The sequence below is a fragment of the Odontesthes bonariensis genome, chromosome 5 (assembly GCF_027942865.1).
Source record: "Odontesthes bonariensis isolate fOdoBon6 chromosome 5, fOdoBon6.hap1, whole genome shotgun sequence".
NCBI classification, from domain to species: domain Eukaryota; kingdom Metazoa; phylum Chordata; class Actinopteri; order Atheriniformes; family Atherinopsidae; genus Odontesthes; species Odontesthes bonariensis.
Window position 1 is genome coordinate 35,520,727 of NC_134510.1, and position 15,189 is coordinate 35,535,915.

Genomic DNA, 15,189 nt, shown 5'->3' on the forward strand with positions numbered 1-15,189 from the left:
CTGTTTATTGAAAAAAGAAAAAGAAATAAAAGAAAACAGAAAAATTCTCAACCCACTCCCCCCCCCCCCTTGCTACCATAACTCAACAAAACAACCCCCCTATCTCCATCACCTCCGTCTTTTATCCTTCACTTATCAAATGCCCTGAGTTTGATCAAGTGGGAAAGAGAATCGGCATAGAAAATCCAAATCAATGGCTATTGTTATTTGTTTGCCGCATGATTTTTTTTTAATTCTTTTTTTTGTTTCACCACCCTCAACACACACACACACACACACAGACTGGTATGCAGTGGCAGCCAAAAAGTAGAGGTGTTATTGAACATATGGTTATTGTTAGATAAACATTGGACCGGGCCCAGAACGATCTGGATTGTTTTCACTTATTCTCTCTTTTAGTTCATTCTCAACATTTCATTGCATCGGGCTGGAAAATTGCACGTTGGCGTGTCAGGTGTTATATTCGGTGTTGTTTTGTCAGCTGGGAGGTTCAATAGAAAGCACCAGTGCAGATATTGTATTAGCAGGCAGAGCAGTCCGTATATCACAGAGGCAGCTCTGGAGTGAATGGAATGAAAAAGCAGTATATCTCTCCCAGCCACCGATAATGTGTGTGGATGTGAGCTCCAGTTCATGTCGAGTATGCTCGTGAAACGTCTGTCAATGTACAGAAAGTGTGTGTGAAAGTGCTATTTGTGTGTTTCTGAGCAGATTCATGCGTGTGGGCCTTCAGAATGAAGCCAGCTCTCCTCCCAGGCCACCGTATGGCCACCTGGAGACCCTCATTTCTGCTGTGTGTGTGTACTAGTATGAGCAAGTGGATGCTGTGTGTGTGTGTGTGTGTGTGTGTGTGTGTTTAGCTGGGCATGAGCAGTGCGCTGATGATGTAAAGAGTCCCTGGGTGGCGTTCAGGCGGAGCCCAGCCCGGTCTGGTAATCACCCTGTTTACGGTCCATATGTGAAGACGGCTCAGAGGAGAGCACACACTAGCTCAGAGGATTTAACACACAAAGCACACTCAGTCTGTCTCAGACACATATTTGCCATACTGACACACACACTAGCCTCAAAATAAATTAAGAGATTGTTTAAGCTTTCTCGCTGAGGATGAAAGGCGGTTCTGAAACACTTATAGACTCTGACCGAGCTCTTTCTGTTTATTCTCAGTGAGTTATGATCTAAATGCTGCTGCTTAAATGTGCCCATCCCATTTCATAAATCCAAATGCAACTTTGGTAGTTTTTCTGTTGCTGTTTTTCGTAATGGGATCTAAATGCATCTGTATCTCCAGTGCTGAAAGATGGCTGCCATGATGTTGTTTGACATCTCTACTTTGTGGGGCAGCATGTGGCCTGCTCCACTCAGAGCAGCGCTCTGCTTCTGCTGGACCCAGCTGAGCCTGGTTGTCACAAATGAATGTTGCCCGCACGTCGCCCTCCCCGTTAGATTTCCCCCACAAGTGAAGCCAGTAGGAGGAGAAAGGGGCGTCGCAGGAGGGAACAGAAGAGTGGCACCTTTTTAGGATTAGTGTTTCCTTGATATTCTGCTGCGTAATCCCAGACCGAAAAGAGAGGTTAACAGATGAGAGAACCACAGCGAGTGAAAGAGAATCAGCCCACCTCTGAACAAGGCTCTGAGGGGACAAGGCAGGAGTAGAGCACAGAGGGGGGGGGGGGGCGGTGGGGAGCTAGCTTCTTTTGTGCGGTGCCTTGTCAGACATTTAGTTTCATTCTTTTGTAGTGAGGAGTCATGCTTTGTGTGTTTGGCCTACAAATGGCGTGAGGAATAAGAGAGCGTTCACTTCTGCTGGAGGAATAGATTCTGACCTGCAGACACAGGAAGCACTCTTAAGGATTCACACTTAGTATCTCAGCGAAGAGTCTGCTGAATTAAACTTCTCCTGCTTCGATCGGCCAATCAGGCTTTTTTTTTTTTTCTTAGCTACCGAGGTTGTCTACAAGCTTAGCAACCCCCTTTGCTCGTGTTCGCAGAAACTATGGCAACAAACGAGACTCCCACCCCACCCCACCTTTCCACCTCACCCTTTCCCCGTTACCACCACCACCACCTCTTCTTGCCCACCCCCTGCTCGCTCTCACCGGGCGGCCCCTGATGCACCAGCTGCTGTGTCGCGCAGCAGCAGATAGTCATCAAAATGCCATCTTTGCAGGCCTTTACCACTTCAGCTGCCACGGGCGCAAGCTAGTTGCCAGTGCACTTGTGTTTGTGTGTATTTCTAAGTGTGTGTTAGGTTGCAAGGTTGGTTGGGGGGGGGGGGGGTCATCCCAGTTGAGGTGGATATGTGCCATAATTGAGCTCTTCTAGATGATGGCACGGCACAAATAGGACGCACCTTTTCTCCCCAGCTGATTCAAGACATCAGGCTAAGTCGAATGTGTGTGCGTTCACAGCAGAATGGTGTGTTAGGTGTGTCTGCAGGAGTTGTACTGGGTGTGTGTTGTACTGGGTGTGTGTTGTACTGGGTGTGTGTTGTACTGGGTGCGTGTTGTACTGGGTGCGTGTTGTACTGGGTGTGTGTTGTACTGGGTGCGTGTTGTACTGGGTGCGTGTTGTACTGGGTGGGTGTTGTACTGGGTGCGTGTTGTACTGGGTGCGTGTTGTACTGGGTGTGTGTTGTACTGGGTGCGTGTTGTACTGGGTGCGTGTTGTACTGGGTGCGTGTTGTACTGGGTGGGTGTTGTACTGGGTGGGTGTTGTACTGGGTGTGTGTTGTACTGGGTGTGTGTTGTACTGGGTGCATGTTGTACTGGGTGTGTGTTTGTCTGCAGGAGTTTTACTGGGTGTGTGTTTGCCGGTGTAATGCTGGCAGCTGGCTGCCTGCAGTACCTGCCTGCTGCACTGCTGTTCTCTCACACTCACACATGCACACACACACATGCACTCTCCTCTCTTCCTGTCTCTCTTGTTGGGGAGTGGAGTAGATGTTGGGGACCGATAGTAGCCCAGTGCCACTTCCTGGTCTTGCTGATAAGCTCTCTGTGCTGCAGATGGCTATCACTTAAAGGGTCCACGCACACACACACACACACACACAGACACACACACACACTGGCACACCCTGGGACTCGTGCACACACGCTCGCAGTCTTGCTACCTGTTGACAAACCCTAGCACAGGCCTCCTGCTGGCACCACAGTGGAAGCAGAGGCTCTGGTTATCTGCTTGATTTCACTTAGTGGGTATGCATGTGTGTGTGACAGAGAAGTGGGGAGAAGGGAGTGTAGTAGGTGTGTGTGTGTGTGTGTGTGTGTGTGTGTGTGTGTGTGTGTGTGTGTGTGTGAGTGTTGTTTCCCTCACACACAGACAGGGCCCCCTGTGAGAGGTAGAGTGATATATTGAGGGAGAGGGCTGATTAATGAGCAGCGTTTATTAGAACATCTGTGTCAAAGATGGCGGAGGAAAAGGGAGTGAGAAAGATCTGCAGGCCTCTTGTTTGTTGCCTGGAGCCGCCTTAGCCCAGATATACTGTAAATAAAACATGGCAGGCTGGAGGAGAGGTGTTCGTTTTCCCCCTGACTGAAAGGAAAACTCCCCCTTTTTTTTTTTTTGATATCTACGATTTTCCGATGGATCTTTGGGTTTGGAGTTAGAACCAGGTCAAGCTGCCAAATCTACACGTCGTCGTCCCAAATGTTCACCTTTTCCAAGGCAATAAATCCCAAAGAACATCAGTCATTCCGGCTCACTCTGGCTTCTGTACATCATAAGTAACAGAGAGGATCTGCCATTTTAAGAGCAGAGAAGGGTGAAGCAGCAGTTAATTTTCCATAATAACAATATTGCATAAATCCAAGAGAAGGAACTGCTTCATGGATTCACCCATTAAAAGGCTAATTCTGACTTCCTAACCCTAACCTGAACTCCATCAGGGTTTTTATTGAATGAAGGCTTTTCAATATATCTATAAAAGACTGCTTTGTTATACTGTGCAAGTCCAACTGCAGACCTCTCCACCCCCCTCTGTTTTTCATCATGACGGGATGATGCACCGTAGCCTGGTTGGCACAGATTCACACCCAGCTGCAGTCACCAATGTGACTCTCCTCAGCTGTCTTTCTTTCCCCCTGAAAGAAGAAGAAGCAGCTGAGTGTGTGTAACAAAAGGCAGCTACATCTGACTCCACCCAGCGCAGGCAGGTATGAGAGGAATGACGCGTTGGATGATTAGTGGTTTTGGTGGGTTTTAGTTGTAAAGAACGGTCGCACAGCAGTCGACTTCTTTTATGAAGTCCACATCCTGTAAGTTTGCTGCTCCTTGACAAAGAAAGCTTTGAGTCTGCACAAAGTTTTTGTTGTGTTCTGTGTCAAGACTGAGCAGCGGTGCTATTCCATGATGTGCACACAGCTTTATCGAAGGGGTCAGGAGTCTGACCGACCTTTTCGACAGCACAGCTGTCACCCTTTGCCCCCCTTTTTGTGCAGAGAAGCTGAAGCCAGAGAACCAGAAGCATCCTGAAGCACTTCATTTGTGAGCCATGCTACTCTGCCAGAAGGTTCCCCCGCCATCCTCCAAGCGCATATATTATAGAAAATGATAAAGATGGCTTACCTTTAATTTGAAAACAGATGGTTTGGTTCTTTTGAATATTTATAACAATCAAAAACAATTTCTCCTGCACCAACCTGGATATTCACCCGGAGGCTGGCGAGGTGTTAAAACATTCATTTTAATGAAACTGGATGGGGGGAAAAAAAACAGCTCTTTGTCTTTTCTCAGGTGAAGGTGAGCGGTTGAAGTGAATGTTGAGAGGGCAGAGAGCCCGACTGTATAGGGAGAGCTGGGAGCGCACATACGTCAGAGCCACATGCTCACCGTGGCCTCGAGTCTGCTTAAAGTTGTCTCCTCTAACAGATTGTTTCAATAAAGACCCGAAAAATAAAAGGAGCTTATCTGTTTATGTTGCCCAACTCCACAGCTGCTGACGCTCAGTGAGCCTCTACCTTCTTTCAATCTGAAGGTAAATATCTTTCTTGCCGCTTCCTCTTGATGTCAACAGATGTAAGACTCAGTTGATACTGTAATGGACCCACTCTGTAGAACAAACTCAGTGGCATTTGATAAAAAGCACAGATGCAGATAAAGCCTTTGTTGGATGTTATTTGTTGTTAGTATGAAAAAAGGATCCCAAATTTCTGCATGTTGGCTTTTTTTTTTTTTGATAGGGGGGTGGTAAAGGGTTTTACCATATCCCTATATTTTAAGTGTTTTGACAAGCTACGGTGTTACTGCATGTTTCACAAGCCTTTATATTGTATCTATGCTTCCCACAATGCGAATCTAAAGTCTCTCCGTCTGTCTCAATCAATCTCTCTCTTTCAGAGTATGATTTCCTCCATTGTGAACAGCACTTACTATGCAAATGTGTCGGCGGCGAAGTGTCAGGAATTTGGGCGCTGGTATAAACATTTCAAGAAGACAAAAGATATGATGGGTAAGCAAAACGGAGGGGCGCAAAAGTATGGCGCTCACACTTTTGTCCCTTTGCACATACACACTGGTTTACACATTCACAGCAGTCATCGTTACTGTACGTCCCCGAACCCACCGTCTCTTTGTCTTCCTGCTGTTGCATGCAGCAGAAATACATTTTTATCTTGTTATCTAATAATTCAACATGACTCCGCGCAGTTGAACCCGGTGTTATCTTTGAATTATCCATTATTGCCTTAACTAAGACTAATGCCGGAGCCAAAGAGAGGCCTCTGAATGTTATGGTGTGTTTTAAACTTAAGTTTTTACGAAACAAAAGGCGGTGATGACTTTAACGGGCCATCGCCTGGACGAGAATTCAATTATGTTTTCTTATCTACCCTCAGCAAATGCATTGCTTTACATTATCTACAGAAAATGCCCTTTGACCTGCCAGGAAATGGGGTTATACTGTAATACCAGTAGCACCAAGGCTGGGGATAGACTTCCAATATATTTTCCTGTCTTTTGATTAAGCAGAACAGCTCTGTGTTGGGAGACTCATGAGGGAGTGCAGCGCCGAGATATTAGTTTGAGCAATCTGTTGAACTTAATCTTTTTTCTTTGCCCGTGTGCTATTGCTCACCGTGATGACAGAGGAGATTCTGTATCCGAATGTTTCCTCAGCCTCCATGCAAAGCGTGTGTTGTGATCACATCTTATCTGATCCTTTCCTCTGCTGTTAAAGTGACATTAGTTACTGTAGACCTGCTGCTCTTGTGTATTTGTTTTTGCTTACTCTGTCCCAGTTTATTTCTTTTTGGGTTTTATGTTCCTCAAAAGTGAAAATATTGCAGCTGCCAGTCTGGCCTTTAATGATGGTAAATTTATCGTTGTTTTTTATTCCTGCGTAGCTGGTGTGGGAGAGACGATCTGTAGAAATCCTTAACCCTTTGTTTCTTTCCTCACAACTCTTCGTTTTGTGTGTGTGTGTGTGTGTGTGTGTGTGTGTGTGCATGTGCGTGCTCTGCCATCCGACTGTGCAGGCATGCGCCAACCCTCCCAGCTGGAGGGCTACCTGGGGACGTGTGTCCTCCGTGAGAGCCCACGTGCCAATGCACTAGGTATGTTGCAACATGGGCGCTACACACAAACGCGCATACAGATGACTTAACGCACATGGATGACTTTGTGTGCATGTATAAATACATTTTCTTCCTACTTAACGTAACCTTAAACATAACAGCTGCACATATAACCCCAATTTTCTTGAAGTTAACCTTGATTCCAAAGTATTTACTTCATATAGACCAGGTTTTTGTTGCAGAAGAAGAAGAAGAAGATGTGCACACACTGTACATTTAAGGGTATAAGGCTCGATCTCCTCCTGAATACATAAGCTGAATGCCTACTAGTTACCTTCCTGCCTAAACTGACTCTTTATCTTGATCCCTAAACCAATGAAAGTCACATTAGAATATGTATGTATGAAAATCCAGCTCATTCGTAGTTTGGAATGAACCTCCTCAGCCTACAGCTACAACTTTTACAGAGTCGGAGTCTCAATGTTTTGATATAAAAAAACATTCCTGCAGCAGCTTTCTGTCTGAAGTGTTCCACCTTAGCTTCTTCTTCAAGGCCAGATCCTCAAAAGATCCGGTGTGCTCTGATTGGTCAGCTTAAGCTTCAAAGATGGAGTGCAGGTAGCTGCTCATTTCATGTTTGAGGTGTGCTAAAATGTCCCATCGGGGAAGCATTTTGTGTTTGATGGTGATGTGGACAGGTGAGGGGAGGAAAAATTTGACTTTCTGACAGCTCAGGAAGGGTGTTTTCACTGCTTTGTGCTTTGTTAGTTCGCCGACCTTTAACATGCACATGAAGAGGTATGATACACAAAGAGAAGAGGGAACAACGTTTAAACCGTAACGTCACTTCTCAGCTGTGTATTGTTAAATTTATAAGACATGTTATTGTTTAACTGCTTTTGTTTGTTGTGTTTAGGACATCAAGTCCTGATAAGCACCTAACCGCATTATGTGTTCGTACACAGAGGTAGTGATAACATCTCAAGAAGTGTTTACTCACATTCACACAGACTCGAGTACCCACATGACTTCGTAGCCAAAACCTCAAAACTTGGCGCACAAGCCTCAGGTGCCCGCCACAGGCCCGTGGCAACTCCCTCAAACTCAATATTCACGGCGAGCTGCTTTCTGCTCCGTGTGGCAACAAACGGAAGAGAAAGCGCTCGACAATTGCCAAGTATGAAAGCTGGAAGAGAGAATAGCACGGCCATCTCTTTACGCTCTGGCTTCTTGCGTGTCTCTGCATTTGCTTCACCACATTGCATTTCCCAAACAGCTGGAGGCTGAAGTCGCAGGGAGTCGGTACCTGATCACAAGTGCTGCCAACTTACTCAGCTGAAGTGGTGTTACCTGCCGCCTGCGGGGGTGAGGAGGCTTCTTTTGACTTGTCCTTGCTGGTGCAGGGAGGCGAATGAAGGAGCGAGAGTCGGGTCAATGTGTCTCTTTCTCGTTTCTCTCTCTCTCTCTCTCACACACACACACACATGCACTCCCTCCCTCCCACAGCCAACATCCCATTCCCATTGTGCGTTTAATCCGGGGCTCTTTTGTGGCAGGATTCCACACGAGGACTCCCGCTTCTGTGGCAGCCTTTTTCTCCCAGGGCCTGCCATGCTCTTCTGTCACCCCTTCTCTTTTCAATTTGCATGGAAATGCCTCCATGTGCCTCTGTGTTTGTGTGCTGTGAGTATGCCCCCCAGCAGTCTGCGTGAGCAAGCATATGTGCACACACACACATATATAAGTGAATAGGCATGCCATACCATCAGAGCCAGGGAATGCCAGGGATTATGAGAAGAGATGTGATTATTACCAAGATTTTTTTTTGTCCTTCCCACCCCTCCACTCCACGTCGTTTGTTTTTGACAAACGTTCTTAGACCGGGTGTTTTATAAAATAAAACAGCAGTTCATACACACGATTATTGCGGATATTTCTTTTCAAAACAGCCGTGCATTGGATCTTTCATCTACTGTAAAATGTAGCTCGTTGAAGACTCCCCCTCCCTCCCAACACCAATCTCATGCTGGATGTGGAGGCTGGAGCCCACTTCTGAGGTGTCGATGCTGGCATCCGTACGAATCCTTCAGCGCTGCCCCCTCACTCATTCGGCACAGTATATGCAAAAAGCCTCGGCATTAGTGAAGAGAAGCAGTAACCTGAAAACATTCGGCTGTTCCAACTGCTTATTCACTTCACTGTGGGTAGTACTTTCAATCTTTAATCATTGTTTTCATCCTCTAAGCACGTAATTTAAACTTGTCTTGAAATATTCCCCAGCAGCCATTATAGGACTTAAGGATTCCCAAAGCCAGAGATACCACAAACATCTCCTAAAAGTGCCATTAAATGATGCAGATAGACTTTTTTTTTCTTCTCTTTTTAACACTTCAATTCAGATCTGTTAAAGTACGTTCAAAGAAGGTCGTTTCTACACCCTCTGATGTGTGCTCCTTCTGTCTTTGTCCACTTCTTCACATTTATATTTAAACCATCCTCCCCTAAAAATGTCATATTGGCCAGCGTGTGTTCCTTATTTTAGAATTAAGGATGCAAAGAGAGAATCAGATTTAGCAGTATTGCTTCTGCCTGTGGATACACACACATGCACACATTAATCCTTTACCTTCACACACACACTCCACTGTCTGTGAGAGATTATTTTATTTTTTTTTCACGAGGCCACAGACATTCTGAACCTAATTTTGAAGGCATGGCTTGTGGAAGACACAGGTCAAACACAATGAGGCTCTTTTATCTGCGTTTCCATCTTCTTTTTTTCTTTGCGCCACTCTCTGGCTGATCAGCTGTGTCGTATCCAGTCGGGGAGCGGGAAGCCTTTGAAGGGGGAACTGGTTATAGGAAGGACACCAAAAATCCAGTGCCTTTTTTTTTTTTTTTTGTTGTTCGTAATTTGGTTTCCTTGATTTGCTGTGGAAGCCGGACTGTATTCCCTTCCCATAGAGAGTAAACAGGAATGTTAACTGACAGGCAAAGATTCACCCCAGGCTAAAATTTGATCTGACGCAGACCAGGTCTGTTCCCTTTCTTCTGATTAGAGACTACGGTTATGGAGCCATTAAACTGATTTTCATAATTGGGTCAATGAAACGAGAACTTTTACATCACCCGGGCTGATCTCCTTCTCTAAAGCGACTGTGTTTGTCTCTACATTTGTCTCTACAAACCTTAAATCAATGGTTGTTTTATAAAGTCCATATTAAGATTTTCTCCTCCCTCTTTCTTCAGCGGAAATGGACAGCCTGTCCGACCTCTCCCCTCCCGGCTCTAACCACAGCCACAACCACATGGGTTTCTCCCAGCAGCAGCCTATCCCGGGCAGCACGGCGGAGCAGACTCCTTCCTCACCGGTGCCGCCCCTTTCTCACGCTCCACCCCCACACAGCAGCCAGGCCGGTGGACGCCAGCCCCAGCTTCCCGGTCTGCACCACCCGGGCTTGGTGTCCACACCCATCAGCCCCCAGCTGGTGAACCAGCAGCTTGTGATGGCGCAGATCCTCAACCAGCAGTACGCGGTGAACCGGCTGCTGGCGCAGCAGTCGCTGTCGCAGCAGTACCTCAACCATCCGCCCGTCAACCGCAGCTCCCACACCAAGCCCATGGAGCCACAGGTGGCGTCCAACACGGAGGTGTCCTCTGAAATCTACCAGTGGGTGCGGGACGAGCTGAAGCGGGCCGGCATCTCACAGGCCGTCTTCGCCCGGGTGGCCTTCAACAGAACCCAGGTGAGGACGGAGACTTAATTCACTAAAAAACAACAAAAAAACCGAAGGACTCGCTTAATTAGATGATAAAACAATTTATGATTCCATCATCACTCATATTTATAAAGAAAAGTCTCAGGAACTTATTTAAAGAGTTTAATTTCATACTTTTTAATGTAAGTTCTTTGAAATGCGGACTAAGTTACAGACATTGGCAGATTGTGCAGCTTACATATTTGTGGCAAGTTTGTCCTGCCGAGTATTCAACCAATGAGATTCAACGATGCAGCGTGAGCCCACCTGTGTGGCGGGGGGGGGGGCTCCATCCAGCTGTGGCAGCGGTCAGTCTGTGCATCTGTTGATCCCAGCTGTGAAACTCTAAAACTACCGGGTGAAAAGTGAGGCAGGTGATGCTCCTAATTCACCTTGACTCAACAATAGTTCCCAGCTTTTTAACATGTTTTAAGCATTTATTGTCCAATGTTTCCATTAAGATCATCTCGCTTAAGGCATCAAACCTAAAAGAAAAGTCTTCCCCCTCTGTGAACGGTTTCTCACTTAAAAAAGAAAAAGATTCATAGGGCTGCTGTGAAGTGTTAAGAAAGACTTCCTGTTTGAAGCCACAGCCTCATTCATAATTATCAGTCACTCCAGATAGCATCTCCACTGTTCTTGAGGACAGCTGGCAGTCTGCCATGTGAACGATCCCAGGTTTGGTCGTGTCGTCCGTTCTCTCGCTGCTACAATACGTAGCTTCTCATTTCTTGTTGAGAGCTGTTCATTTCTTAAAGGGATGGTTGGGTTTCTTTGATGCTCGGTTGGTCAGTCCTACCCAGATACAGGGTCAGCACCAAGGCTGTTTGCATTGTCTTATTTCATCAAGATTTTAAAGTATTTATGATTTTATTTTTTTTTTTTTGACAGAAATTGCCTGAGAGCTGCTGGAATATGTCTGCTTAGTTTGTGTTACCGTGGGACTTTTCTTCATTTTCACCCAAAAAAAAAGCCTTTAAACCGCTGAGGCAGCAAGTGGAAAGTGCCATCTGATGGTAAAGCAGTGGAAATATTCTGATTATTGCATCGACTCTTCAGGGTGCCATCGCTGACATCACTCTATACTTATTTAATAATCAGTAATATACTGATTATGGACGAGTGACTCATACAATCAAACTGATCCTTTAAGACCTAAATAGATGGATAGATGGACATATGACCTCATACTCTATTTTCATTCATTTGGTATGTGTGAAAAAGGGAAGAAAAAAGATAAGAATCTATCAGATTTAGAACTATAACAAACTCCCCGCTGCCCCTAAAGAAATGGATGTTTGCGTGTCACATGGTCGAGTCACACAGTGGTGTTTTTTGTGCAGATTGTGGAAGCTCTAACATACGGGTCTTATCTGCGGCTGATATGAGGAATTAGCCCAATGTGCGGTTGGAGAGTGTGCCTGTGGAGGATTATTTATTAGGTTTGTGTATTTTTCCACAAGCCAGCATTAATAAAAAGGAGGGGGAGGTGCAGCAGATAGTGACATGGAGGGGCTGCTGTCGATGCAGGAGGCAGATCAGAGGAGACACACGGGAGAAGCTGTGGTTGTTTTCCTTTATGGGGAGGAAACCCATCGACCGGATACATAAGCAGGCAGTCGGGAGTCGATGCCAAAGAATGAAAAGCACACTCGCACACTGAATAATGTAGACTGTGATAGGCACAGTTTAATCACAGGCCACCGACGTGTCCCCTGAAAACCGGCATCCATGAAGTGCTTCTGCAGTGTTTTAGTCGTCGTACATCACCAGCCACATCTTCCAGCTCCGCTCATTAATCCAAGAGAACTTAAATGTTAGAAATAAATAGAAAAAAAAGCACACGCGTGTTTTCCCCATCACCTTGTTTTATTACCAAATCACACGTATTGATGGTGAGAGAAGCAGAGCGACGGTTTGCACAGTGTGTGGCCAAGAGCTGATGAAAAGGCCCAATCACACATCTCTGATAATGGAGTCATCACTGTCTCATAATGACGGAATTGAGCGCTATTGAAAAGTAAACAGAGGATACACTGATTGCCCGCTGAACGAGACATTTCACCTAAATAGCTGCACTCTTATCCAAAGCAATTAAAAGAATGCATCAGAAGATGTGCAGGATTCAGACGTGAAACAAGAAGTTTTGGCTGAAGTGGTTTTGTCGTCTGAACGGAGCAGTGCGATAGTTTTTCACTTCAGGAGAAGCAGGACAATGTGAAGGTTGGTTCGATGGGAGGATTTTCTAAAAAGAGAGACAGACGGCGAATGATTGCAGAAAGGAAGAGTTTATCCTCCTACTTTACCTGCTTCCACAGAAATGTAAAAAACGTGAAATCACCTTTTTTTGCTACTCTTCTCCATCATTTTTTATTTTTATTTTTTTCACGTAGGGCTTACTGTCTGAGATCCTACGTAAGGAGGAAGACCCCAAGACGGCGTCTCAGTCGCTGCTGGTCAACCTGCGCGCCATGCAGAACTTCCTGCAGCTCCCAGAAGCCGAGCGTGACCGCATCTATCAGGAGGAGCGGGAGCGCAGCCTCACGGCGGCCTCCGCCATGGGCTCTGCTCCCCTCATCAGCACACCGCCCAGTCGGCCCGTACAGGTACCGTGCTGCTCTCCTACTCTTTTCTGAGGCAGTTGCTTGAAGACAGAGCGCCGTTTTGTGTTTAGATGATCAGTAAAACTGACTTTCAGTGTTCAGTCGGTTGTCGTAGCGCCACTGCAGCACCACACGAATAAATCGTGTCTGTAACGCACGGAAAGTGACCGTATTTACATTCTTTTGTTCGCTTCACGGCAAAAAAAGCTGGACAACAAACGATAAGGGAGAGAGCTAACCCCCACCCCCCCAAAAAAACAAAAAAAAGCCCAGATGTTGCCCCTGAGGTGGCTGCAGTAGTAAGCCTGCACGTCATGTATCAGTGCTTGGATGCACAATAACTCCTTCAGCTCCTTCTGTGGAAGAAGAAGAAAGTTCAGATGAACTACTGAACATGAGCTGTATTTCCACTTGTTATAAATTGGCTTTATTCTTAGACTTTATGTATTCATATTCTGTAGTTCACTAAATAATCTATGTTCCTAGTTTGTACTTTTACACTCTGCTCACACAAACACAATGTATGGGCCCACATTTTTATTCTGCTCTGCAGTTAGCGCTGTTATTAGCGGCTTCCTTTCAGTAGCTTCAACTGTTCAGAAGCGAGACCGAGCACCGAGGGGTCATTTCCTGTTTCTGTTTCATGTGGTTTCTGCCACTGCTTGTACACTAGAAGCAGGAAACGAGTCCATCCATTCCATTAGGGGAAGTGAGTGTAAGTTCTGAGCAATTGTGTTTCTCAGAATGAAATGACCGTTTTTACACAAGCCGCTCGTCTTTACAACATTCTGACACTAATTTGTCGTTTTCAGAGCAACAACTCGGGAGATAACTGCTCGACTGTGTCTCATAAACACACTGTCATGAGATCTAAAGGGAAACCCAAAATATGGTCAAATGAAACATTTACAGATCATACACATCTTAAATCTGAAGGGACTTTGGTCCGTTTGTAAAATGTTCCCAACACTTTAATCACACACTTAGGAGAACGGAAGTCTTTACTCTTTCAGATATTATTCGGCTTGTTAGTGTGGCAGATCGTTAGCTTTAACTTAGACTAAAGGAGAACTTTCTGTGGTAGGACAAAGCTGGAAGAATGAATGTGTTTACCTGCAGTCGGGGATGAAGAAGCGAACGCAGGGCAGGTGTGGAGTGAAAGAAGTGGTGTATCATTTCCTTATTGTCATTTAATGGTCTCACAGACTGAATCCAGACAAACCTCGTGACATAAGCGCAGCAACAGTACTAAGAAATGTCCTTCTGTTGTGTTTCTCATTCAGAATATTCCCCCTGTTGCACGTTTATACCGTGCAAACACACACACACCTCATGCACTCATTAACATGCCTTGTTTTTACATGTCACAACAGCTAGAATGCATACGAGCGCCATGCTAACACGGTGTGTTGTTGCACAGCTCACATTCTCTCCCGTTGTATCAGGCTGCAGCCGGTCTGGAAACACGTGGAATAAATAAGAGCCGATTCGCTCTGCCAACACGCACGCTAGAGAACATACTTTACATTCTTTCAGCATGTAAATGAGCTCCGCATCATCCCCGTCCTCCTCGCCACACAGGTGAGAAGGGTGCACAACTGATGGATCATTTTCTGTGCTAATTCTGACCTTTTACCGCGCATTAGCCAGCACTAACAGCCCTCCCATTTAAAAAATAAAAAATAGTGATGATGAGCTCAGTGAAAGATCAAACCTCGTTTAGTCAGTGGCTCTTTTAAAATCCCTGCATACCACAGCACAACTTTGTACCCTCTGTGCAAGTCGGTGTCCCTCATTTGAGAGGTATGTGGCAACTTTCTACCACTTAAGCCCATTTGAAGTGCGGTCAGCTGCATCTGGGAGGTGAGAGGGGCCGACAAAGGCTCCCTCTGTCCTGTCCTCAGTGAAGGTTTGGCTTTTATTCAGGTAAAGAGAAAAGTAAGAGCAAGGCGTGGGCCCACCCGTCTCCAAAAAGCAAGCCTCCCTCATGAAAGGGCTCAGCGTGCTGGCAGTTGCAGCCCGTACAAAGCTAAAAAGAGAGCTATATTCTGAAGCAACGGTGCTTGAACATAAGCAGGGCCACTTAAGGAGTTCACAGCTCATCTTTATAATCAGAGGCTGGGGCAGAGATTCAGGGACAAAGAGGGGGGGTGGGGCTCTGCACAAGACTTTAAAGTAAAAGAGAAGAATGAAAAGAAATGTATTGGCTGGAAAACCTGCTGTGAGTGTTTTCATTTGTGCACCTGAAGCCTGATGAGAAGCTATAAATCTTCAGGATATTTCCATGTCAGTATTTGCCTACAGATAAAAATC

General features: G+C 45.8%; 1 protein-coding gene across 3 annotated transcripts in view; it reads left to right on the plus strand.

Annotated features, from left to right (window-relative positions):
* The window catches only part of satb1b (SATB homeobox 1b), a 57,784-nt gene that overhangs the window by 20,545 nt on the left and 22,050 nt on the right, over positions 1-15,189 (plus strand). For all 3 annotated transcript variants that reach the window (XM_075466245.1, XM_075466247.1, XM_075466246.1), the window contains exons 6-9: positions 5,341-5,452; positions 6,477-6,554; positions 9,765-10,261; positions 12,667-12,879. In XM_075466245.1, the coding sequence (XP_075322360.1) occupies positions 5,341-5,452; positions 6,477-6,554; positions 9,765-10,261; positions 12,667-12,879 (900 nt within the window). The remainder of the gene's footprint in view (positions 1-5,340; positions 5,453-6,476; positions 6,555-9,764; positions 10,262-12,666; positions 12,880-15,189) is intronic.